General features: G+C 45.1%; 1 protein-coding gene across 4 annotated transcripts in view; it reads left to right on the top strand.

Moving 5' to 3' along the window:
- The window catches only part of skd (mediator complex subunit skuld), a 161,282-nt gene extending 134,641 nt beyond the window's left edge, over positions 1-26,641 (top strand). For all 4 annotated transcript variants that reach the window (XM_075684473.1, XM_075684474.1, XM_075684472.1 and 1 more), the window contains 4 exons: positions 10,066-10,326; positions 13,605-13,769; positions 14,454-14,572; positions 23,893-26,641. In XM_075684473.1, the coding sequence (XP_075540588.1) occupies positions 10,066-10,326; positions 13,605-13,769; positions 14,454-14,572; positions 23,893-24,025 (678 nt within the window). In that variant the 3' untranslated portion in view covers positions 24,026-26,641. The remainder of the gene's footprint in view (positions 1-10,065; positions 10,327-13,604; positions 13,770-14,453; positions 14,573-23,892) is intronic.
- Positions 26,642-26,907: the final 266 nt, after the last annotated feature.

The raw sequence follows: 26,907 nt of genomic DNA, 5'->3' as shown, positions 1-26,907 counted from the left end.
CCGCGGTAAACGCGCTTCAGGCTAAGAATCACGCCCTGATCGAGAGGCTGTAAGACAGACGTGCAATTGGGAGGGAAAAACCTCAGCTCCGTGTTAGTGAGCTTGACTTCGTCGGAGTGATGCGCTGAACAATTGTCCAAAAGCAAGCAAACTTTACGGCCCTGCCGCTTCATGTCGCGGTCGAATGCCATCATCCACTCGGTGAAAATAGCGCGGGTCATCCATGACTTGTTGTTCGCCTTGTACTGCACAGGTAGGCTACGAGTTCCCTTAAAACAGCGCGGCTTGGCACTTTTGCCTATGACTAACGGCGGACGCTTGTCCGAGCCATCCATGTTTGTGCAAAGCAGCACTGTGATGCGTTTTTTGCTGTGTTTGCCGCCGTGACAGCGCTGCCCCTTGAAGTCGAGCGTCCTAGCCGGCAACATCTCGTAGAATAGCCCGGTCTCGTCGGCGTTGTAAATGTCTGCAGGCGCGAAGTTGCTTAAAATTCCGGCCATGTTACTCGCCTTCCAAGCAGCTGCTCCGTCCACGTCTGCTGACATTGACTCGCCGCACAACACTTTTCCAACGATGTTATGGCGGGCCTTGAAACGGTTTAGCCAGCCAATGCTGGCTTTAAAATCATCAATGCCAAGTAGGCATGCATAGTTCAAGGCTTTCTGCTGGACGATGCTTCCGGACAGGGGGACGTTGCTGGCTCGTGCTTCCACAAACCACGCATGCACTGCTTTGTCCAACTCTTCATGGAGGGGCCGCGTCACCTTTTTGTGCTTCGAGGATGTGCCTGAAGCAAGTGCCATTCTCACGCTGTCCTTATTGCCTAGAATCGTTGACAGCGAACTTGCAGGAATTCCGAAGTCTTCAGCAATTGCCGCTTTCTTCCTTCCGCTTTCTGCTTGGGCGATTATTTGAGCTTTTTGCTCAAGGGAAAGAGTTTTGCGTTTTTTCACTTGCGTTGCCATCGTGTCCTGCGGATGAAAACTCGTCGTTGTCGAAGAGAAAGGCAGCGAGTGAACAACGCGACCACGACACAAAGCCAAAATGGCGGAACTGCAATCACGTGATTTCATGCTTAATGTGGCTTTGGATTTGACTTGGACTTCTCGCCAATAAAACTAGTTTCGGTTTCGATTTTGAACGCGAAAATTTCGTTGAAGCGGAAACGCTCTGCAAAAATGGTTCGTTGTGCAGAGAAATTTAGGCCATTAATTCTTATAGGATACTCGCGGGGAATAAAAAATTATTCGTTGTCGCGGAAATTTCGTTGTGGCGGTATTCGTTGTGGCGGGATTCAACTGTAAATGCAAAATTATTTTCTTGTGTCCAGTTTTGGTAAATTTTTGAAGGAGCACTAATAATATCTCCAACCGATCATCTGAGCATAATTTTTTTAACTGACTTAATTATTCCAATTTACCGCAGCATTGCCACATCCTCTCTAAAACCAGTGTATAATTGCAATCAAAATTTCGGCCACAGTTATTTGTATATTTCATCAATAATAATAAATATTCATTAACAGGCCACAGATCCCAACCATAATCAGTGAGGCAAAATGCAATAACATTTGTGTGCAAATAATTGCGTGCATATTAACCCTTTCGCTGTCAGACCTTTCTGGCCGTGACGCCCCCCCAGTGTCGGCTTAGTTTCAGGGAACGAGCATAACAGGGAATGAACATAGCAATTTATTTTTGATTATGATTGGTATACAAACAACATAGTCAATGCAATATGCACATTTCAATGTTCTGCAGCTGTTGTTAGTAAACATCATCATCATCATCAGCCTGACTATAACATCCGTTCAGCATCTGAATCTGACAATGGGAACTCACTTCTTCCTCGCATGAGACTGTCCGAGTCCGAATCCGAGCTCAGCTCGTATTCTGAATCGGGAATTGAGCCACCGCTCCAATGAGCAGACGAAGGTCCGCGCGCTCAGCCATCCGAAAGCAACCGCGCGCAGAGAGGATGCGCTTTCAGTCGCCCGCACAACAGAGAGAAATGGGACGTTGCATGATCAAGAAGACAGAGGGGGATAGAAAAAGGCTAAAACAAAGTTCCAAGGGCTTTACATTTACTGCTGCAAGTCGGAAGCGAGGGTGCGGCGAAAGAGTGAAAGCAGCAATCGAGTCACTCTTTTCGGAGAGGCAACGGCGCGGCGCGTGCCTCTGAACTTGACGCGCCGTACCAGACACACCAACAGAAGAAAAAATAAAAACCTTCAAACCAGTGGAGATGGCAAACAACCCTTTAACCCATAACCACATGCGCGCGACGCATGATACAGCGAACGCGGAGCCACCGCGCCATTCAGCAAAGAGAGAGGCGCGAGTGGCAGTCGCACCGTACTCTTCAATACATGTACTGACACAGGTCGAGGCGAAAATACGAACTTGTAGAAACAGCCAGCAGATGGCGTGGTCAGTCCAGGAGCGCCAGCTTTGCGCTCAGGCGCGAAATTTTGAATGCACGATAGAGAATGTACCAGTATGTCAGTGACACTGTGGGAGGGAAGCGCGAAGATGTACCGGTAGGTCCGTGACAGTGAAAGGGTTAAAGATTTCTAGAGAATCAGAATGATTCTGGAGCCTTCCACTACATTATTTGAAGCCCCCACATTGCTTTGGCACATTAAACTCCACGAATCAGTCATCTCAGTAGAAAAAAAAAAAAGGAAAGTGCAACAAATTATGGCATGTTTAGCAACCAAATTGCTATCTTAGCTTGCTGTAGCATGTTTCTCTAGAAGTGGCAGAGGAAGCAGCAGCTATCGTACTACCAGCATAATGAACGCACTTTTTTCCCCCCAGCCCCTCGGTAACCTATTGCGCGACGAAAGACGGCACACAAGATTGATTTGTGATAAAAGCTGCAATCATTGGCTCCCCTCACGCGCTTTCACTCGCACCTACATCATGCGGCACGCGGCGACGACGGCAAAAATGTGCTTGGAACGTCTATATAATCACAATAAAAGTAGGAGACGGTATGATTCGGCGTCCAACGTGGTGTCGGACACAGTCACACCTGCCAGACGTCATGTCAGACACCAAATCGTACCATGTGTCTCCTACTTCATGGCAGTAAGTTCAGGGTGCTATCATTATACGATAAAAAGAAAAAAAAAAACACTTCTTGATTGGAAAAGGGGGGGCCGCATTCTTTACGCGAGTACTTTGATTATGTGAGTAAATACAGCATTATATAAATTGTGGAAGCCAAGTTTACAGAAACTTGGTGGTTCACTAGGGCACTTTGCTGCTGCTGTAACAAGGTGTGGGGTAAACGTGGGAGAGGAGAGGGGGGAGAGGCTATACTTGAGGACAACTTTTCTTGGCTATGAAGTGAAGGCTACGGCACCAAAGCACACCTCTAGCACCGCTGCTGGAAGTAGGCCTGCAGTTTTGTTCGCATTTTCTTATGTAGAATGTAGAGTTCAATATTGTTTTGTTTATTATAGCACATACTTTAACTGATGTGTAACATTCACTAGTCAGGTACTCGTGTTGTATTTTTAGTTTGCCCTTTGGAGTCTTTGCACAAATGAGGCCATCCCGCATTTAAGCATTCCTTAACTCTATAACCCCCTAATTGATTCCAGTATAACATACCAAATTTCCCCAGTTCTTTGTTAGTCATCATGTTTTTTCTATGTCATTGTGATTCTGAAAATATATTACATGATTGATTTCTGGTTTGGTCTGGCGACTTGCTTGTCATTGGCGGTATTGGTACAGCCTGCCATTACGACTACAGCTCGAGATTGGGGGTTAAAGGGTTAAGGGCAAAATGGCACGCCTGTCTTTTGGTGAGTGTTCGACGCTTGCTATCCCACCTGTCTTAGGGGCTGATGACCAACTTCAGCACCAAAACCTTGTCAAAGTTCACAAAGCATGTGTTTGCAGCGTCTACATAGAAACTAAGCGAGCGCATCAGGAAATCACAAACATAAGCAGGTACAAACGAGTGAGCAAGCTAACCTATGCTGCGCTGGCTCTACCGATGCCAGCGTCGGTTGCGAGTTCCAACAGACGTACACCTGCTTTGGGGCACTGATGCAGGCTGCTTTGCTCACTGTTAAGAATTCTATGCATATTGGATGGGTATGAACATCGATTTGCTTCAGACATTCACACCGAGTTAATCGTCTCAACATTCACTAAAATAAAAGAGGTATTCAAGACTTGAGAAATGGAAACCGATACCGGTGCCAAGCTCACCCAGACTACATGTGCCTATGAATACTTGTGCAGTAGCACAGCCTCTGTAGCTTTCCCTTCATAGCCAATGAAAGTTGTCCGCAAGTATAGAGATTGGTGTTTCACTTCATGGGTGGAGGGAGTATGTACTTTCATGCTTTTACATTCTCTTGAGGCGCTTGTGTACATAAATTGTGTGCCAATACATTGAATCAAAAGCAATGATGAGCAAACAATTTTAGTAAAACAAGTTGTAAGGTAAATGGCTAGATATCAACTCATGGTGTCACTATTTGTCATGTAGTAGATTGACTTTTTTCAGTGTTTCTCACTTTGTTTTACGTAAGGAACATATTGTGGCAGGATTGGTCCTGTCAAAACATGCCAGACATAAAGTAGTTGCATAAAGTTGTTTCCTATCTGGCAGTCATGTAAGGAGTTCTCGCTGAAGTCCACATCCTGTAAACAAAACAAAACTTGAGTAACTTGAAAATTGAAAAATTATAATCTGTACTGCAGTTTGTATGCATTTCATGATTCTGAAGATTGAAGGAATGAAGTGAAGCGAAATTTTCGGTGGACAGAATTCATTGGTGCCTGTAGCGACTATACATCAACTCCATCATATGCAGCATCGTGCAAATGAAAATTTTTTTTAAATAGCAATTGCAGTCGAAACCCGTGACAACAAAATTCTTGCAACAACAAAATATTTTCGTATCCCTGGCAAACGCCCGTAACATTCGGTGCATTTCATACCTCTCAAAAACGCATTGTTGTTGTACTACAGTCGAATCTCGATAATTTGAACTCAAAGGGGCCCAAAAATTTGTTCGAATTAGAAGAAGTTGGAATTAAAGGAAGCTAATTGAATGGAGGACTTATCTGCAGTGGCGCATGTGCACTGAGCTAACACACAGGTGGGAAGTTCCACAAGATTTATTCACACGTATTTACATTTTACAGTCAGTTACTAGGCGTATCGGTGCACGCACTGTGATGGGGGCGGCGAGTACACGCGTGTATAATAAAAGGTAACGCATGTCCCATGACAATTGCCCCTTCAAGCTTTTGTTTGCCTCACCGCATAACTGCTGTACTGGGGCGAAGTTGACTTTAGGGAACCAGTATTGTGCAACACACCAGGCTTTCCACACTTTAAAGACATAGGCAAGGATTACAAAGGCGGAGTCGGCGCCATTGCTAACTGCGGCAAATTGTTTCAATGAAAAACAAGGCAACGTACAGCAAGAAGCTTGGTAGCGAACATTGAAGTAAGGCATAGCGTGGCCATGGTGTGCCTGTGGCTGCCAGCGGATCTGCGTGCGAGAATGCCGGCTTGAGGCGGCACGATAATCAAAATGGCTGTGGTGGTGGCTTTGATTAATGCTGTTTCGGACCTGCGGTCATACCAAAAAGTCTGGAAAGTCGGACGGCGAAGGTTTCTTGCATTAGAAATTTCAGACATTCTTATACATTGACTCTATGGGGTAATGGGGGTGCCACGATGCTAACAGGAGTCACAAGCCCATAACAAACAAAAGTAATTGGTGATGCACACGCCTGCATACGCATGCGCACAGATTTCCTCCACGACCTCTCTCTCTCTCTTCTCTCTCTCTCTCCCCCCTTGGCACGCAGCGTTGAGAAGTCTCTCCTAAGCTTTTCCTCTATGGCGGGGTCAGAAGAATGCTAGTTGGAGGTATCGACGTGTGATTAGGCACACTGCTAAGAGCATTGTCGGAGGGAAGTATGTTGGAATTAACCACCGCAAATGCTTGCGCGTTCGAATTACTGGGAATTTTCACCCATAGGAATTCACATAGCTTTGGCGGGACAATAGTGTCAGTTCAAATAAACCAAAAGTTTGAATCAAGTATGTTTGAATTAACAAGATTTAACTGTACAGTCCTGACCTGGCGTGGTTGCTCAGTGGCTATGGTGTTGGGTTGCTGAGCACGAGGTCGCGGGATCGAATCCCGGCCACAGCCGCCGCATTTCGATGGGGGCGAAATGCAAAAACTCGTGTGCTTAGGTTTAGGTGCACGTTAAAGAACTCCAGGTGGTCAAAATTTCCGGAGTTCTCCACTACAGCGTGCCTCATAATCAAAAAGTGGTTTTGGCACGTAAAAACCCCATAATTTAAACTGTACAATCCTGCATCAACTAAATTTGCCGGAGCATAACCCAGCATATCACCTACTCGTGCTAGGCTAGCAGTCTCCAGAACGTGCTCAGATGCAATTGTGTTGCTCTAAAATTGCGTAAAATACCGCCGCATTACACTTGCGTGGGTGCACCGGAAACACATCATGGCCTCTATCTTGTTTATTGATCGCCAGTTTGAAGCAGCACACATGTTGCTACCGACATATGATGACGATTTTTGCGTACCTAGTGCAGTGCATAATGTGCACCTCGGTGAGAATACTGCAGCACAAAGAATGTAATTCACGTCTCACTGACGTGGAATTGTTTATGGCGCTTAGGATGGCGGTCGCAGCATGGAGTGCCACGCATCGGGGCATGATTGAGCGATCGTCTGGGAATATGGATCCCTTGCTTCAAGAACACTGGTTTTGGTTTCGCCCGACAAGCATCACATGCGGATTTGGAGCCGGACATAGATTTGCTCAAAGGGACCGTATTCTTAATGGTTGCCATATTCTCGATCAACTGCTTTCAGGTATACGAGATACGATCACTTTTGTGCTCGGCACCAGACGCATCGGCACCTACGGGCAACAACGGGCACTGGAGAAATGCAGCTGCATGCATGGAGCTCTGTTGGGGCCATATTCTGAAACTGTCGCTTTCAGCGATACTATCGCCTTGGCCGTGCCTTCGCCATGGGCGCGTGCTGATTGGCTGTTTTAGCAAAATCGGATGAGCTGATTGGTTGGTTGAGCACTACGTCATCCGATTTTTCTCAACCAGCCAATCGGCATGCAACTGACCAGCGATACTATCGCCTCAGCAATACTAGTATCACCAAAGTGGATCGTTTCAGAATACGTCCCTTGCTCTGTGTCTGGTGCAGAGTTACACAAAATCTCGCAAAATATTTGCATCTCCGAAAGTAGTAGACGAAGAATACTTCTCCGCCCCTGTGCTACCACTGCTGGTTGACACAAGCAGCAAAGCTTGCCAAAGTAGGCTAACGGAATTTTGACAGCAGAGTTTCATTTTGCGACATATTACCTATTTGTGCTGTCTCATTTCGCAACAATGAAATTCTCACAAAAGCAAATTTTCTTTCCGTTCCCCGCCGTTTTTGTGATTGCGAGGTTCAACTGTATATGGAAGCTCGAGGTGCGCTCACGTGTGCTTTCAGAGACGTGGAGTGTGTTTGCTTGCGAAAATGGCAAAGCAAAGTGGATGCACCTTGAATGCTATACTTAGTTGTCTGGAGCAAGGGCAGCACTGCACTTTCCACTGCTGCCATCAGCGTTGCATGCGCAGACATTATAGATGCACTAATGTTCCTTCTGATCTGCTGTGTGAATGCGCTGGTCTGAGCAAAAAACGTCAAACTAGCATTATCTAATATTTAACTGGTCGCTGACTAATGCCGACAGTGTCCCTTCAGTCTCACTTTGTGCACTATCGAGGTGCAGCGCCTGCAGTGCTACTAGCGGCACTCATCACAACAGCCTGGTAGCTGCCAGGGAGCTGTTGCTTTTGTCCAGCAAGAGCTACTTTGCGTGTTGTGTCGAGGCGTGCAAGTATAACGCTATACCTTGCTGTTGCTATCGCCCCTTGGCCTTATGAGCACTCCTCGCTGTGATACGTTAGCCATGCTGGCACATAGAAAAAAAAAAATAGCACATGGTAATATATTTGAAATCAAATTAATATCTGAATCCAACTTGTCATTCAACTTCTTTTAACTTAGCTCGATGCATTTTTATTTAATTTGAGCTGGAAGTTAACTAGCACATGCCGCAAAACATGCTTTTCATGTTTTCTAATGTTATTGTGTGCTATACGGTGATTAGGTTCGGCACACTTTGGCTAGAACAAAAGCACCTGGATGACCTGGAACACCTGGAAACAGAACACCTGCATAAACGTAGATGAGTGTTTGCACAGGAGGTTGCTCAGCATTTCTTCAGCTGCAGGATCACAAGCGTCTGTGAGCAGGTGTTGGTCATTAAAATGTCGCTGATAAGATGTATTTCCATAAATATAACCGAAGTGTTTTTTTTTTTTTTAATCGCTGACAAAGCACTTCATATTATTGCTGAAAACAGTCCCCTTATAATGGTCCCACATAGAGCAAACTCTAGCTTTGTGTGGAGACTTCTCTGGCAAAAATATTGGGGCAAGAATTCTGTGGAACATTGGCCATGTACACATGAATACATGAATCAAATACATGAACCGCTGAGCTAGCTGTGACACAGTGATATTGTGACTACTCATTGACATGGAGAGGAAGAAGGCTTTGCAAGTTTGTACACATGAAATTTGGCAGGACATCTTACATAACCACAAAGGGGCATCATCTGGGATGTTTCAAGCTATATCACCTACATTGTGTAAAAGATTATGTTCCATGATTGATTTTGCAGTCAAGCCCACCTGCCTGCTGAAGGTGGTCTTGACTTGAAAAACAGCAGAAATTAAGCAGAGTACTGACTGACAGACAGACAAAAAACTTTATTTACAAGGTCCTGAAAAGCTTTGCCCTAGAGCAGAGCTGTGGGCCGCTCCCATGTGGGGTCTGGTAGGTTCGAGCCTAACCACCGCATCGTGGGCTCTCTGGACAGCCCAAGTTTGTCGTGAAAGTTCTTAGCCCTGGATGGCAGAGCTCCATTCTTCTTCCGTGATGTGATTGGGTCCTTGTAACGAAGGGCATTGCCAGAGCATGTGTGCAAGATTGCTAACAGCCCCACAGTCAGGGCAAGTAGAGCTAAAAGCCTCTGGTGAATACTAGAAAAAAACATATAACAATCCTAAATGTTGCACCTCGTGCTACTGCGTATTGACAGTGCGAAGCTGTGGCATTGTTGCTGTGTAGAGTTAAAAACTGTCAATGCTGTTGCATTTTTTCAAAGCTGAAGTGATGAGCGTTATTTCAACTTGTGACTCTTATCTTTAGTCTGAGCATGTCGAAAGAGACTCTGGCGGTGTCTAGTGTGCACCTGGACTTGCTCAACATACTTGTTCACAAGTTTCAGTGACACTACGAGAACGATTACTTGGTAAAGAAATTATTAATGGACTATTTCCATGGTGCTAAGGCACAATGCAGGAGGCTAGCAAAAAAAGGTCTCAGAAGGACAGCTTGACAAGGCTCCAAACACCTTCGCAGCAACTGGAAAACAGTCAGTTACACGAGCAGAAAAAATTCAGTTGTTGCAGCACATATATGTCCAGGTCAATGTATCTAAAGTCACATGCACCTGAAGTTCCAATGAAATACAGAACATGAAACAAGGGAATGTGATAACATAAATGTAACAGAAGTACTGGTGTTTCATGTGATATGTTTTCATTTGAGACAATTTGCATAGAAGAAAGTCATAAAATAAACAGAAAAATAAAGCTATTAGAAAGAAATGCAACATTTCCAGAAAATATAAAAGCGAAAAAGCAGTAGTACAGAAGCAGTTGGGCAGCTGATGTAATGGTTACAGCAGTTTGTAGAGTTACTGAATGGTTTCTAAGGTATGCGAAATGCATCTGATGGCTGCAAGGGATTATGTAGTGTGTTGAAATTAGGAAGTTTACAGGCATGGAGCTGCTGCTGCTGATGATATTTGTACATGAGTAGATGGGCACTAACGGTGATGGTAGTTCATTTATCACAATGGCAACTTCTTACCTGCTTTCTTTGCATTTCTTTTGACAGTCCTCGCAAGCCACCTTTCAGCAGGACCACATGGACCCATTGTCGACTACACTTGGTGACGATGATGAGATTTTCAAGTCACTCACAGAAGACATTGCAGTTGGCAACGACTTCAATGACATTCTGAACTGGACAGACAGCCCGGAGGCGCCTTGTTCACCTACACGGAGGTCTTCGCCACCAGGTTCCCCAATTGGTGGCATATTGGGCAGTGGCCCAAGTGGGCGCCAATCACCCTTTCAGCATGGCAACGCCCTTCGGGTGAGATGTCAAGCTTGGTGTTGTTTTCCTGGACCATAAACATTGTGAACAAAAGAGGTGCTTAGCGTCCTTGTATGTTTTCAAGAGTCACATGTACTGCTTAGACTACTGTGACAAAGGTGCACAGTACTTCAGAAGGGACACCTGGTTTACAGTCGTCAGATTTTTCAGGCTCCCAAGAGACCATGAGAACAGCATTCCTTAAGGACTCAAATTGCCACAGCCATGTCAGAAATAGCTTTGAAGGTCTGCCGGTACTCTTATTAGGCATCTAAGGGCTCATACTGTGACAGGTGATGGCCAGTGCACACATGTGTAATAGAGGGACAAACAGTGTCTTGCGATGGTGGCCCCTGTCAGGATTGGGGGCTCAATCCCATCGCTCGTAACCCGTTGTCAAGATTGGAGTCCGGCATGAATTCGGAGGTAGCTGGCCCATGCCATCGTCCAACTTATCCACGCTGAGGACGTTGATGAAGGGAAGGACTGCTTCTCATCGAGAACGAGGAATAAGGGTTTATTTACAGTATTTACATGCAGTTCATCAGTCTAGCATGACTGCGAGAGAAAGTACGTCAGTCTAACACGACTGCTTGAGAGAGTGTCTCAGTCTAACGTGATTGCTTAAGAAAGTGTATCGAGCATCCGCACAACAGCCATTTATAAACACTCGGTCCTCCCCCGATTCCAAGGTGGCGGAAACGTTCGTCCAGTCATCGTAAACACACCGCTTCTCCCCAGGACGGCTTACACATACACACGTTCTCGGTCCGAAACCGACATCACACGAATTTCGTAGAACTCGGAGCCCCGCGCAGTGCGCTCGGGTAGCCTTTGTCTTGCGTCTTGGTCGGCGCGTGGGAAGGGGTGTCCGACCATGTTCCCGCGGCAACTCCCCCACTCATAGCAGATAAGGTCCGCGTTGGGGAGTTCGGTAACAATAGTTGGCCCGCCAAACTCATTCAGTCACAACTGCAACAAGGCTAGAGCGTAACGGTGGCGGTTTCATCACAAAGCCTGCTTCATCAAACGCATCCTAGCTGAAGCGACCATGCGCGTATTGTTCCTGACACAAAGTCGACTTAGTCACGCCATGGCTAGAGGTTGGCGGCGGCATTCCAGGAAAAGATGATGCCCCCGGTCGCAACTGCTTGGGGAAACTTGCACTGCAGCTGGCCGTTCTTAACACCCCCCTTTCCACTCTTGGTACGCGTCACGTCAATACGTTGTGTATGCTTGACCGCATAACACCACTGTATTGCAGAGAAGCTTACTTTAGGAAACCGGTATTATTCAATGCATTTCAGACCCTTACCACGCTTTTCATGCTTCAAAGCCATTACCAGGATGACAAAGCCAGAGTCGGCATCAAACAGCAGAACACCTGGCAGCAAACTTTGAAGCAACTAGGCCTAGCACTGCAAAAAGCACCTACATGACCACACACCAGACACCGTGCGCCCAAACACAAATAGCTGTGGTGGCTACGGCTGCCAGCAGATAGACGTGTGAGAGTGCTGGTTCGAGGCTGCGAGATAATGGCTGCTTTGGTGGCTTCCACCCCTACATCCCACCAAAGCCTGAAAACAATTCCATTTCAAAGAAAATTAAAACAACTTGTTCACATTTATTTCTGGCCATAGAGAGTTTATTGGCATGAAGGAAACATTGAAATAATAATTGAGTAAAATTGATTAGTACTGTAATTACTTGATTGGTAAATTGTTTTCTTAACTATCCACAACTGAAAACGTCCTCCAGCATACAAAAAATGGTGGGATGGGCACTTCATTATGTTTCCAGCACTTAAATTAGAGCTCTTAGGCATCAAATTCAGCATTTAAGAATGATACATTGGGTTTCTGGGGTGAATGCCATTTCGTACCTACGATCACATCAAAAAGTCTGCAGAATAGCATGGCAGAGACGTTTCAGCATCCAAAGTTTCAGGCGGCCTTGTACATGGACTCTTTCGGTTATGTGATGGTTCTGCAAAGACATCCGAATTATCAGGCATGTCCGAAAAATCTATCGTCGACTGTATGGATCTTTACCAACACTAGCTTTAATAGTTGCTTGGGCAACTCGGTGACTGAAGTGCTCACTCAGTGTTGGTTCCCATATGAAAAGCAGTATCAAGGCAAAATATTTTTAAAACTTAACAAAGAAATACATTTTGTTTTGTATTGTATTGCGCTTGTTAAAAATTACTCTCACTGTGGCTGCATCATGCAATTCTGTAACATTAACTTAAGTTTTTATATTTCAAAAAGCCACAACAGTGTTACCACATTTGCAGTACTTGAAGGCTTGCACGTTACTTTATAATGAAGCTCCATGCGTATATTTAATATGCATAGAGGTCCACCAAAAGTATGAGAAATACAGATGCAAAGAAAGCAACTGATTCTTAGTGTGATAATTATGCTTTGTCGTCTTGTGACCCATGACAGGCGTCCTTCTGTTACAGCCTTCTGGTACTTCTGGTACTCTGTTCGCTCCTGATGAAGAAAAGCAGTGTCTACTGATATGAACTCAGCATGTGTGGAATTCATTATCATCTCAAACAACATTTTCTCTTACCAAGCTTTTGCTTAGAAGCAAATCTCTCTGAAAATGGCAAGAGGTAGCACCAACAGAAAGCAACTGACTGTGCATCTCAAATTTAGCGCTAAATTGATGCCACAGGAGAGATGCAGCATACGAAGAGTCAATTTGTTGCTTAGGCAACTGCACTTTTGGTGGTTCAGAACCCTGAGAGCACTGCTAAAATTGCATGTTGGAATAGGATAGTAAGAGGAAAGTAAGAAAGTAGGGAAATAGGAAAGTAAGAGAATATTGCTTGTTGGGTATTGTTCATCTTCACTGAAATCGCTGGAACTTTTTGTGGAAGTAAGAGAAGAGGAGGGTATGTAGGGCATAGCACTGATTGTTTGTTGCATCAGTGATGTAATCATCCCCTCCACAGCAGGCACACAACTTCACTTCATCGCAGCAAAAGGGACGTGCCTCAGTAACGTGTTACACCAGCACTCGAGATTGACAAATTGTGCAACATTTTAGTGATGGCATCAGATGAGCTGCGTGTCGATCAATAAAGAGTGGTGCAGCACATGAAGCTGCTTTGGCCAAAACTATTGGAATTCTGACGGTGGCAAGAGGCAGCCAAAGCAGTCATACAACGAGAAGCTTGGCTTACGCTCTTCAGTGGTTTCCACATAATATTATGACTGTTTCAGGGAACATGCTGAGCACGTCCCTTTGGTTGCTGGTTGCAGGGTCCTGGAAGTGGCGGTGGAGAGCCCCAGGAAGAACCCATGCAGCTGCTGCAACAACCTTTGGCCTTGGGCTACTATGTGTCGACTGCACCTACAGGCCCTTTGCCTCGGTGGTTCTGGGCCACAAGTCCCCATCTGAGGGATTCATGCCCCGTCTTCCTCAAGGTGAGAGCTCCAGTTTCAAGTCAAGTGATCTGCATCCACTGTCTGTCTGTCTGTCTGTCTGTCTGTCTGTCTGTCTGTCTGTCTGTCTGTCTGTCTGTCAGTGTGTGTGTGTGTGTGTGTGTGTGTGGCTGTGGGTGTATGTAGGTTTTAAAGCTCGGGCATGTGTACAATCTCGCATAATTTTCATGCGTGCAGACATATTAGAAGCATCTTCTGTAAAATTTACTTAACTCCAGCGAGCTGCGTTCATAAACTACAGTTGCCTAGTCATGTAATTAGATTTCCATTGTAACATCATCAGATGGAGAAAAAAAAGAATGGAGGAGCCAACACTATTTTTGTAATTACATCACTACTGACGCCTTTACACCAAAGCTAAGCAGCATGTTGTCATTAACTGCTACAAAAGTTTCAGTTCTCTTTTGTTGAGCATCATTCTTTTTGCCAAAATTGTGGAGAATGGCTAAGGATACATGAAAAGACAATGCACGCATTCTGCCTCAACCTTTCTTGTGACCTTTCTTCGTCCTGCTCTACTTCGGCCATATATGAAGTGCCAACGTGGTGAAGCCACCATCTCTTGTGATATCTGACTGCCTCATCTGTTGCGATTGTTTTGAACTGTGACTGGTTTCTTTAGCATTGTAGGCTCATTTTTTGTCTTGCTCATTCTCTTTTCAACAGAGTGCCCTGCTTCTGCATTGCCCCACCGTGCACCAGAACCACGATGACATTCTACATGGAAATACACACATGCGCAACTACCACCCACTTGACTCCAACTTGACCACTGATGTGCTACGGTAAGGAAAGACCTTCATATGTATCAGTTTAAACAGTCGGACACTAATATATTGAATCTGAAGGGGATCACAAGAAAGTTTGTTATATAGGTAATTTGATATATAAAATAGAATTATAAAATATTTTTTCAAGGGAATTTTACAGCTGTTTGTTTTACACAATAATTGTTTAAACAGTTAAACCTCGATATAACGTAGTATTTAACTTTTCATAACCTGTTGTCCATAGAAAACGCCATGTACTTAAAACTTCAATATAACGAAGTGTTTGTTTGCAATTTCAATATAACGAAATTTCGCTTCCACCGCAAAGGAATGCCGAGACAATAAATGAAAACTTCCACGAATGCAGATAATCAAATGATTGAATTACAAGCTGCTGCTTGCAAACGCACCTCTCAAATCACATGCGGCACGACAAGAGCAACCACCAAAGTGGAGCCACGTCATCTTCCCTGTGAAGTCCAAGTGTGATAAGGTACTATCATGCCCCGCACACTTCGTCCTAGACGTGAGGGTGAGAAAAGAAAGATGGTGGCTTCACGATGGCCGCCTGCCCTAGTGAGCAAAGGGAAAGAGGGGGAGGAGGCAAGCGTATAATAATGCAGTCGAGCGCGCGCAAGAGGCGGATGTTGGAGTGCGTTGAGATTTCTGGCCTGTGTATCGGCTGTGGCTGCGCATGGCTGAGCGCATACACAGCCGTGCACCCTGCTTTAGAAGAAATCTGCCACTTGTGCAAAGAGTGGGCGTGCCAAGACGGCGTGGCATCATGTAAGCTGTCTTTCTGCATGTTTAGTATTGGAGGTTGCATAATCTCGAGTTTCAGTGACTCCTTAGAACGAGAGGCAGATGAAGCGTTCCCTCCCGGCTGCTGGTGCTTTTCATGATAGCATCGTCTTAGTGTGAGCGACACTATCCAGCCACGCGGGTGGAGTATGCGCAAAGGCATTGCTGCTGACTTTGCTTAAGGGTGGACGTGGCAATGAATACTTTCTTTTGTGTGAATAAATTGGTGAAATTCGGCATGCAGGTGCGATTTGTTATGCTGATATCATAACTTAAGTTAGTTATGAGCTATCTAGTATAGTCTTCAAGTTAGAACAATTGGCTGCCTGCAATGGTCATTCCCAAATTGATTACATATGAGTTCCCCAAGATTCTCACATACACATGTTCACAGTGCCCATTCTGTGTAATAAAGCTATTGGTTTATTTTTTAAATGCGGCAACAAGGATAAAATATTTTTGAACTTTCCTCTGCATATTGTCTAACAACATTTGCAAAAAAAAAAAAAAACATTGTAAATTTTTTTTATGAGGTGCAGTTAAAGAGGGACAGCTTTATTGCAGTCGCCAATGTTTCAGGATACAAGTAACAAAAGGCAGTAGGATTTTGTATTCATTCGTTGTGAAATGGCGCTGGGATGGCACTGGAAAGCAACTGTAAAAAATATGAAAGCTAAGAAAACTGAGCTCAAAGTTTCATTTGTTGTAAATGTTTAAATATTTACCTTGAGCACCTAAAACCCGCCTGGGATGTAGTCATTTGCTTGTGAGGACACGTTTTCTTTACATTTCGATGTAGTTTTTCGCTTTCTTGCAGCAGTTTCATGCACCTTAGTTGCCTTTTTGATGTGTTGTGTAGAGGTAGATGACAGTGGATTCACAACGTCCGCTCTTAATCCTTTCGTTGCGCTACTTCTTTATTAGTGAGAGTTGGAGCTTAAATCTGTAGCTCGCACGCGAGCAACCTTCACCATCGTAAGCGGATGCACTTCCCGGTCGCCCACATCTGCCGGTCGTGCCGCGTCAACAAGCTCAGCAGCATCTGCGTCTACCAGCCATTTTCTCCCTCTGTTCCATGCCTTTTGTGATATTCCTTAAGCTTGGGCCGTTCGGAACTTGATTCCTTTGGGACTCATCACAGAACACGTCCGTTAAGCTGCCACGATCGTCAATGACGTTGATCGGAACGCGCAGCTCACTGCTGCTCAAATGCGGCCAAGTGGTTCGTCAATTCAACTCTACAATGGCCAATAGGAGTGCGCCCTGTGCCGCACGTGACTACTGTGCCCAATCGCAATGCCGTATTTGCTTTTTTTTTTTTCGCTTGCGTTTGCTGGTTTATTTTTCAGTGGAGAAATACATCGCTCTGGCTATCCTTAGCTCCAATCTCTCCTCTTTACGATGATGCCCAGATGGCGGTGCTGCGTCAACGGATAGCTGAGAAATCATTTCACCACGAGATGAAATATTTTAACAAGCATCCCGTCGTATCTGAGGACCAAAAAAAAAAAAAACTAAGGAAAATTGAAAATTTTGACAATTTGACCACTTTAGTTGCCACGTCTCCCCGTAATTCATACTGCCGATGGGAAGATATCGTCGATGTACACGGAACGAAACCATATCATTCATCGCCGACTCCCAAATTCATCATCATCAGCAGCAGCTCACGCTATGTCCACTCACGACGAAGGCCTCTCCCTGTGATCTCCAATTACCTGCGCCAACTGCGCCAACAGATTGCAACTAGCACCTGCGAATTTCCTGATTTCATCGCACCACCTAGTCTTCTGCATTCCTCTACTGCGCTTCCCTTCTCTTGGTGCCCATTCTGTAACCCTAATGGTCCAACAGTTATCTAACCTTCACATTACATGACCTGCCCAGCGCCATTTTTTTTCTCTTAATGTCGATTAGAATATTGGCTATGCCCGTTTGCTCTCTGATCCAAACTGCTCTCTTTCTTTCTCTCAAGGTTATGCCTAGCATTTTTCATTCCATCACTCTTTATACAGTCCTTAACTTGTTTTTAAACTTCTTTGTCAGTCTCCAAGTCTCTGCCCATATGTCAGCAATGGTAAAATACACTGGTTGTACACCTTCATTTTCAGTGATAATGGTAAGCTTCCAGTCTGGAGCTGACAATGTCTGCCGTATGCGCTACAACCCATTTTTATTCTTCTATGAATTTCCTTCTCATGATAAGGGTTCCGTGTGATTAATTGACCTAGGTAAACATACTCCTTCACAGATTCTAGAGGTTTACTAGCGGTACAGTCGAACCCGGCTATATCGAACTCGCAAAAAAACGCCTATCAGTTCGATATAGAGCATAATTCAATATAAGCCTGCTAAATAATTGGATGTCATAAAAGCACATACCATTTATAAAATCACTTTATTGATTAAACTAGCTTAGTTTCGCACGAAATAGTCCTGCATTTTCTTCTGCTTTGGCAATTTCGCTGCCTGCGACGCACGCACTTTTCCACATTAAGGAGTCGGAGCAGCTGAGGCCGCAACTTTCCGCATTCGCGCAGAAGCACCGGACTAGTGCGAGCGCACCAATCACTTCGGAGGATGTGGGCCAAGGACCGTCGTTGCTTTCCTCATTGTGCCCACTTTCACTTGTGCTCGGTACGATGTTGGCAATGTAGTCTTCGTTTTCGGGCTCTCCCGTGGTCGCGACACATCATTTGCGCTCACAAACTCATCTACCGTTGATTCGTCAACAGCTTCCAAAAATTCTGACAGTTCGCTCCAAACTTCGGCAACACTGGCAACGGCTTCGTCGCATTCATCAGAATTTACGGTCATCACCGAGCACGCGGAAGTCGGCACGGCTGAAGCAATTTCAGATTAACCACTTGTACACGGCCGTGCGTACGGGTCGGGCGCCACGGGCACCGGGTCTCAAGTTTGGACGCTTTAGCCCTAATCTCCCCCTTATTCTTCAAGATCGTGCTGAGAGTGCTCCTCGGAATCTTATGCTCTGCGGGGACATCCGACTTCTCACCGCTTTCGACACGATTTATGATTGCGAGCTTCACGACGAAAGGCAAATTCTTCCGCTTCATCATGGCAAAACTGCGAGAGAAGGCCTACAAGGCGCACACAAAAACAGCGAGACAAGTCGCACTTTCGCCATCTTGCATGACGAGGGCATAAGAGCATCTGATTGGCTGTCTGAGCAAGCGCTGTGGGCGGGCCAGGATCATTTCTTGCAAGGGGGCGTGCCGACGGCTCGTCCGAGGCAGCGCGGTAGTGGGAGCTGTTGGATGGAGCCGCGCAGCCGGGTTTTCTCCGCCACCGCGAGGGAAAGCCAACTTCCGGGGGCACTTTCCGCTGCTTGACGTTCGATATATCGGGTGTCGCTGCTATTTTTGTTCGATGTAAGCGTAATTTTTGCGATATATACTCATTGTAACTATATCGTGTCCAGAAATTGTTCGATATATAGAATAATTCGATGTAAACGGGTTCGATATAGTCGGGTTCGACTGTATTGAAGTTTTGTTCTTTTGCTTGGTTATTTATCATTATCTTTGTCTTCTGCGTATTAATCTTCCAACCCCGCTCTTACACTCTCTCTGTTAAGATCCTCAATCATTTATTGTAACTCATCCGCAGTGTTGCTGAATAGAACAATGTCATCGGCAAACTGAAGGTTGCTGTGGTATTCGCCATCGATTCTTACTCCTAATCCTTCCCAGTTTAATAGCTTGAATGTTTCTTCCAGGCAGGCTGTGACTAGCATTGGAGAGATTGTGTCTCCTTTTCTGACCCCTTTCTTTATAGGTATCTTCCTACTTTTTCTTGTGGAGAATTAAAGTAGGTGTGGAATCTCTAGATATTTTCCAGGATATTTATGTAAGCGTCCTGTACACCTTGATTACGTAATGCCTCTATGACTGCTAGTGTGTCTACTGAATCAAATGCCTTTTCGTAATCTATGAAAGCCATATATAGAGGCTGATTGTACTCTGCGGATTTCTTGATTACCTGATTGGTGACATGGAGAGAGAGAGAGATGCAAATGAGAGAAAGGCAAGGAGGTTAACCAGAGTTAAAACCTCCGGTTTGCTACTCTGCACTAGGGGAAGGGAAAGGGGAAGTAAAGAGGTAAAGAGATGACATGGATGCGATCCATTGTAGAGTATCCCTTCCTGAAACCTGCCTGTTCCCTTGGTTAACTAAAGTCCAGTGTTGCCCTTATTCTGTTGGAGATTATTTTGATAAATATTTTATATAATACTTGGGAGTGGGTAAGCTAATGGGTCTATAATTTTTCAATTCTTTAACGTTTCCCTTTTTGTGGATTAGTATAACCTTTGCATTCTTCCAGTTTTCTGGGACCCTTGCGGTTGACAGACACTTCGTATAAAGAGCCACCAGTTTTTCAAGCATTATGTCTGCTCCATCTTTGATTAAGTCGACTGTTATTCCATCTTCTCCTGCCGCTTTTCGTCGTTTCACGTCTTGCAAGGCCCTTCTGACTTCATCGCTAGATATAAGGGGAGTTTCTTTATCCTGTTCATTACTGTTTCTAATTGAGGTATCCTGACTCCTCTGGGTACTGTACAGGTCAGTATAGAATTCTTCTGCTGCTTTTACTATATCTTTGAGATTGCTGATGATATTACCATGCTTATCTTTCAGTGCATACATCTTGGTCTGTCCTATGCCAAGTTTCTTTCTCAGTGATTTCAGGCTGCGTCCATTTTTTATGGTTTCTTCAGTCTTTCTCACGTTATAGTTTCGAATATCACTTATTTTTGCCTTTTTAATAAGTTTTGACAGTTCTGCAAATTCTGTCTTCCACTCTCATTCTTTGTCGTTTCTTTATTAAGTCCTTTGTTACTTCAGAGAGCTTGCCTACTGTTTGCCTTGGAGCCTTGCCTCCCACTTGAATGGCTGCCTCTGAAGCCAGCCTAGTTATAGTTCCATTCATTGCCTCTATGTCATCTTCATCTCTCTGTTCTAAGGGTGCATATTTGTTTGCAAGTACCAGTCTGAATTTGTCTGCTTTTACCCTTACTGCCTCTAGGTTGACCTGTTTCTTCTTGACCAATTTTACCCTTTCTCTCTTCAAATTGAGGTGAATCCTAGCCCTCACTAACCTATGATCACTGCACTTATCCTACATATCACTTCTACATCCTGCACTATGCTGGGATCAACAGAAAGTATGAAATCAATTTCATTTCTTGTTTCACCATTAGCGCTTTTCCAGGTCCACTTTCTGTTGCTACGCTTCCTGAAAAGTGTGTTCATTATTCGAAATTTATTCTTGTCTGCGAATTGTACCAGCATCTCTCCTCTAGCTTTTCTAGAATCGTTGCCGTATTTTCCAATTGCTTGTTCGCCAGCCTGCTTTTCCCCCCTCTTGCATTGAAGTCGCCCATTACTACAGTATACTGAGTTTGTACTTTTCTCATCGCTAATTCAACATCTTCATAAAACTGATCGACTTCCTCATCATCATGACTTGATGTTGTAACATAGGCTTGTACTACCTTTAATCTACACCTCTTATTAAGTTTGATTACGACTGCTGCTACCCTCTCATTAATGCTGTAGAATATGTCAATGTTGCCCGCTATGTCCTTATGGATTAGGAATCCCACCCTGTATTGCTTCTTATCTGGGAGACCTCTATAGCAGAGGACATGGCCGTTATTCAGCAGTGTATAAGCCGCACCAGTTCTAATCTCACTAACGCCGATTATATCCCAAACAATGTCGGATAGTTCCTTAAAGAGTCCTGCTATGCTAGCCTCACTCGACAGGGCTTAGGTTGATGGGGTCAGTTTTCATCGGCGGCCTGTCCGGACCTAGAGATTCTTAGCACCCTCTGCTGCATTACAGGTCTGACCGTCACCTTGGTCAGGTGCTCCGCAGCTGCTGGGGACTGAGGGCCATGGGTTAATTGTAGGAATCATCAGGGAGGTAGTGGCCAAATACTGCACCAGGGAGGCCAATTCCTGTTCTGGTGAGGGAGTGTCTTTTGTTGAGGCTTAGTGAGTCTTCCTAATTTGGTTGTACCTGGATTAGTATAGCCCTACTCGCTATCGGCATCTTTTGCCGATAGCAAGCCTCCAAGCCTGCAGATGTAGTGCGCTGGAAGAGGTCGAAGTCAAGCACACCATCGTTATATTAAAAAAAAAAATGGCCAGGCTTAGCTTGGTTAAGTCAAGAATGCGTTGCATATTGCGCGGTCAGGTGGTGGCTGCGGCCGCGCGCGACCGCGCCAGTTGGGGCCCAGCTTTTCCTCCGTGACGTCACGCGCCGGCGCAGCGCCCCTAGCGCGAGCCAGGTGGTGGCTGCGGCAGCGCGAGTTAAGGCCCAGCTTTTCCTCCGGCTGTCGTGACATCATGTCACATGGTTGCGCTAAAGGTCAATGGTGGCTGCCCGGCCGCGCCCAAGGGCTGAACTGAGTGATTGCAATATGCAACGCATAAAAGGAGCAGGATTCGAACTGACTATCGCAACCCAGCATTCGGCATAGCTCAGTCAGATAATCCCACAGGCGACGAGGCTACCTCATCGCCGAAAAGTACAGCCCAAAGGGCCCTACATGCCTAAGAGGCTCGTCGATTTATCCACCCTCTGCGGGTTTTGCCGATCGTCATAGGTTGCACGGTGTAGTGTCAATTCACAGTGGTCCCAACATCGTGTTTACCGAATCTCACGCACGCACACAGCCTTGAATTCGCCTAGGTACACCATATAGTTTCATTGAATTTGAATAGCGCTTAAAACTTGTGTGTAAAAGTAAGCAAAGGAAAAAGTTTTCAGCGCTTAGCGAGAAGCCCCAAGCCGTGTATGGTCCGCTCGTTGTCTTGTCTGCCTGCCTCCTGCCGTCCGAAACTTGCGTTCCCGGGTAAAACTTAAGAGTGGCTAGAGTAAAACTTAAGAGTGGCTAGACGAACCATGCAGAACAATAAGGCTATGAGCCTCCCGCACAACAAACGACCTTGGCAGTTCCTAGGCGACTTCGGGCTTTCTACAGCTTTGGACTGCGCTTATACTTTTGTGCTTGTAAATACATTGTGTATTATTGCGCCCACCACAACGCGAAAGCATGTGTCAAAGCAGTCGCGTGTTGTTTGAGGACCACGTTGAACCAACGGCTGCTCAAGCGTTACTATCCATATTCACATGGCCAGAGTCGGCATGAACGTTGTGGGGTTCTCCTCCGTGCTCTTGGGACAAAGGAACGACAACACAGTAGTGCAAACAATCACAAGGGCATTTATTGCACCTTTCATAGATCAATGCCTGCTAGCCGAGTTGCTATCCACAAAACATGCCGATGGGCGCGCGACAAATCTAGAAGTCCGACTCACCGCGACCGGATAGCGAGCGAATATGTTCGCCCCATGCTGGATCCCAACGCCTGGTCGTTCGCGCGTACTGTTACGCGAACCGTGGCGCGTTCGAAGGCAGCCACGCGAGGTGGTCTTGCAGAAGCATGGGTCGGCGCACGCGCGGGACGTCCACGCTGTTCGCCAATCTGCCGGGAAAGAGCCAGCCTGTTCTCCCCTGCGCCCCCAAGTAACCCTGCCATGAGGCAGCGTTAGCAGCGCAACACTCGCGCCATCTCTCGCACTGCGCCCCAACCACATCGACCACCGCGGGCATCACGCAGGCCACGCGGCGAAGCCGGATTACAGGACACGTGCCATGCGGGAAAAACATATCAGGGAACGCGCGAGTGTCGCGCATCCCCACAATGTAGCATGACGTGCTGCTTTGACGTAAAGTTGCAAAGAGTCTTCGTTTACAGCTTGTCGATGTTTCGTTTACATTATTGCTGTTAACGACTCACGATGGTGTTCTGCCTTAGGAACTTCAAACTTATTGGGCCGAAGCAACTTAAGAAAAATGCGGCTTCATGGCTCTCGGCATGCGTGTGGCCGATGCTGCAGCTGTAATGGCAAGTCTTTTGGAAAGTGCCATCATGCCACAGTAGTTTCCGCCTTCAGCCAAACAGAACGCTTCACTATTGTATGCAGAATCCATGCGTCCAGCTGATAGTACGATATATCAGACTTGCAGCAAAAAATGCCGCCGGATGTGCTCACAGTTTTGAAATGACAGGTGATCGGAACCGGCCGCAGGTACGGTTTCAAAGGGGCTACGACGCTGCATTTTGCTCTTTTGATGATGTTTGAATGGAAACTTGAAATTGGATATGTAAAAGTGCCAGGAACGAAAAAATAAGGTTCTGGAAATAATGCTTTACTTTTGGACCAAATTGGTGTTGAATCGTAACTGCCAAACAACTACAGTGTTGTTCATCTTTGCACATTATTGAAGGGTGAGTCCACATATAACGAACTATTGACATAACGACCAATTTTCGTGGACTATTGCGTTCATTATAAGCATTCATAAGCACTTCGACTGTGTATGCAACAGTGGCACCACATTTCTTGCTAATTAGTATTGTAGTACGCGTCATGGTGCCAAGTGTCCTGTGTTTATGCCATTCCTGTTCTGACCGCGAAATATTGGGTAACTGATTGCAGGTACGTGCTGGAAGGCTACAACACACTGTCGTGGCTCTCCCTGGACCCACACAGCCACGACAGGCAGTCTTGCCTGCCGCTACACATCCAAAACCTAATGAAGCTCTACCATGCTGTGGAGGTGCTGCTGTAAGAGAGCAGTCTCCTAACTTTGTCTCATCTAAGGCTGTGAGCGTTCTGGTGTGTAAAAAATGAGAGACTGGTGCTGGTGCAAGTGCACCTTTATGCGGAAATGGGCAGATACAGCCGGTGCAAGGAGGGAAGATGTTTTAATTTTGTTTCTTCTCTCCCATCCTGTGAGCGCTGCCATCACGTCGTGTTGTTTGTTGTTGTTGTTGTTATGTATCGTACCGATGCTGCCATCCTCAGTCCCTGAACCGGTACCTGTGCTTTTTGCTTTGACTGCTTCTTTCACCATGTGAACACGCGTGCATCTTGGTTGACACTGTGTTTGTTGTCACAGCTCTTGGAGATGATTTCGAATCGTGCGAATGCTGTTAGCTGAACTGAAAAACTGTAACGTGATATAATGTTTCTGGTTGCTGTGGGGCCAAGACTTGATGGCTTCTCCTCCTATCTTTTTCCTGGTTTATTTGTTTCGGTCTATGGCAAGAGGTGCTGCTTTTGATAACAAACTAGTTTGCATTAGTGTCTTTCACAAGCATGGTATGGGTTGACCAGCAATACCGGTTTTAGTTAGAGAAATACTAAAGAGCAGTGTCACAGAGATGGGCGCTCCTTGTACATGCACAAGGCAATCTGTTTACTCGTGCAGTGCACACTGGATCTCTCGTAGTCATTAGAATGTACACCACAAGAGAGTTCTTATTGTAGTACATTATGGAAAAGCGCACTCTTACCTCCAAATGAAAAGCCAAAGAGAGAAGGCAACCTTAATCTTTGGCTGCTATTCAGAAGGCTACCAGTGCAGCGCAAACCATGCTATGTTATGCATGGGGGGGCCATAGTCAACGAAGCAATACCTTACGCCCCATTGTGACATGCATCCATATGTATGAAATGGTTCTGTTGCTACTCTCAGGGAAAAGTGAGTCAGCGGCAGCTGCTTCCATTGCGAATGGAATGTCATCCACAGTTGCGTACGTTCATTATGCCTGCATGCATTACAGTTGTCATCGCCACATACTTCACAGTCTGTTATTTTGGTGGCATTGTTTCTATTTGTGATTCTCTCACCTATGAGCACTCGGTGCTTGCTACCTATGTTTGTTTGTCTTTTCCCTTTTGCCCTTGCTCCTTCAATGCACTTGTTTCATACTCTTGCTGAGGATGCAGCATCTCCTGTACAAATGTAAAAAAAAATGGTTTCCTGCCTCTTTTCCAAAGTTTACTGCAGGGAGGAGGGAAGTGAAAAAGCATGTTCTTAATTTGCTCATTTTTAAGGCTGTCTTTTTGAACATCAGCTACGTTGTTAATATATCCACATAATATATGTACACTACCAAGAGCACCTAGGTAAGCAACAGTAGCATGATTGCTTGTTGCTCTCACTGGCTGAAGAAGTGTTTTGTCTGAGCCTCTCCCTCCCCTACATTTTTTTCTTCTTTGTGCTCACTCTAAGGTGCATTGTTGTGTCACTGCGCAACATTTGTTGCCAAGAAGGAAGCTTCGTTGAGCTTAGCTAGGGCTTCTTTCTTTAGTCTCAAGGGTGATGACTTGGCTGGTAGCTTTTGAAATAGTTTCTTGTTAGACTAACTCTCATGCAGAGTATTATACATTGTTTGAGGATCACATAGATGATGTGTGGCAAAGAATTTTTTAGATAGAGCAAGAAGGCATCGTGCCTCACATTGACTGGTAATATGAAAAGTACTGCAGTCAAGTCAACATATCAGCAAGAGAACCGCAGAAAAAAAGATGGGGAGGGGAGCTTTAGTAGTGCATGAAGCCAAACGATCATTCATTGAGCTCAGTGCAGCATGCTGTGGAACGAATGAGCTATAGATATGTTGATTATGAATATTGAAAACCCAGTTCGCGATTAATATTGACAAGGGCTAACAAGATGGACGTGTGAGAACATGTCAACCATGCTGTATATAACAGAATTTCTCCTTTTCCTCCCAGTATACCCCCTTCTCCCATCAGCTCAGCTGTACATTACTGTGAATGTGTATATTATTTAATGAAAAGGGGACAGGAAGTCGTGGTGTTTTTTGTTGTGCCTATTTTTTTCTTCTGTGAATCTATTTATTGTGCCTGTAAATAACGCAGCCATTTTGGTGAAGAGTGGGTGTTTTCCTTTTATTTTTTGTATCTACTGTGGTTTGAAGAGCAATGTATCTACTTAGCCTTGTTATATATTATACATATTATAAATATATAAGTATATACATATATATATATATATATAAATATAAAATACTATAAATACATATAAATACGAGGTACACATGACAACCTATTTGGGCGACAGAAGACATTTATGTAAAAATAAAACAGAAAACAAGGGGCTTCATGCACACCAAGTCAGCCGGAGTGGATGCTACGCTGCTCTTGTGGAATGTGTACATAGGAAGCACTATGGCAGGCATGCGTGTTTGTGTGTGTGTGTGCACGTGTGCATGTGTGTGTGCGTGCGTGGGCCAGCAGTGTTGTGTATAAAAGAAAAGAGTGTACAGCCTTAGCTCATTTTAGATCCTTTTTACATGGCCCAACTGTGCTGTGCAGCGTCTTGAATTGTACACTTTTATGAAGAATGTTGATTAAAACCTTGTAACTAAGAGAAGTCCTGGCGCCTGCCGCAGTTTGTTTCTACTGCCTTTTCTATGTCAGCTTCCGGCCACTACTGTTGGTTTGATGACTGTCAGTTAATGCGGCTAATGTGCAGAAAAATGGCATAAAACATGGCAATTGCTTTATGCAGGAAACACTTGTACTAACCTTAATCAAAAGCACATACTATATGTAGTAAATTGTGCACTTCTGTAATAGCAGAAAGGCCACTTTTCCTGTTGGGGGAGAGACTTAAGAAACCAAGCAGACATGCAAAAA

The sequence above is a fragment of the Dermacentor variabilis genome, chromosome 3, assembly GCF_050947875.1.
Source record: "Dermacentor variabilis isolate Ectoservices chromosome 3, ASM5094787v1, whole genome shotgun sequence".
Classification (NCBI taxonomy): Eukaryota; Metazoa; Arthropoda; class Arachnida; order Ixodida; family Ixodidae; genus Dermacentor; species Dermacentor variabilis.
This window is presented reverse-complemented; position numbering and strand designations above follow the sequence as displayed.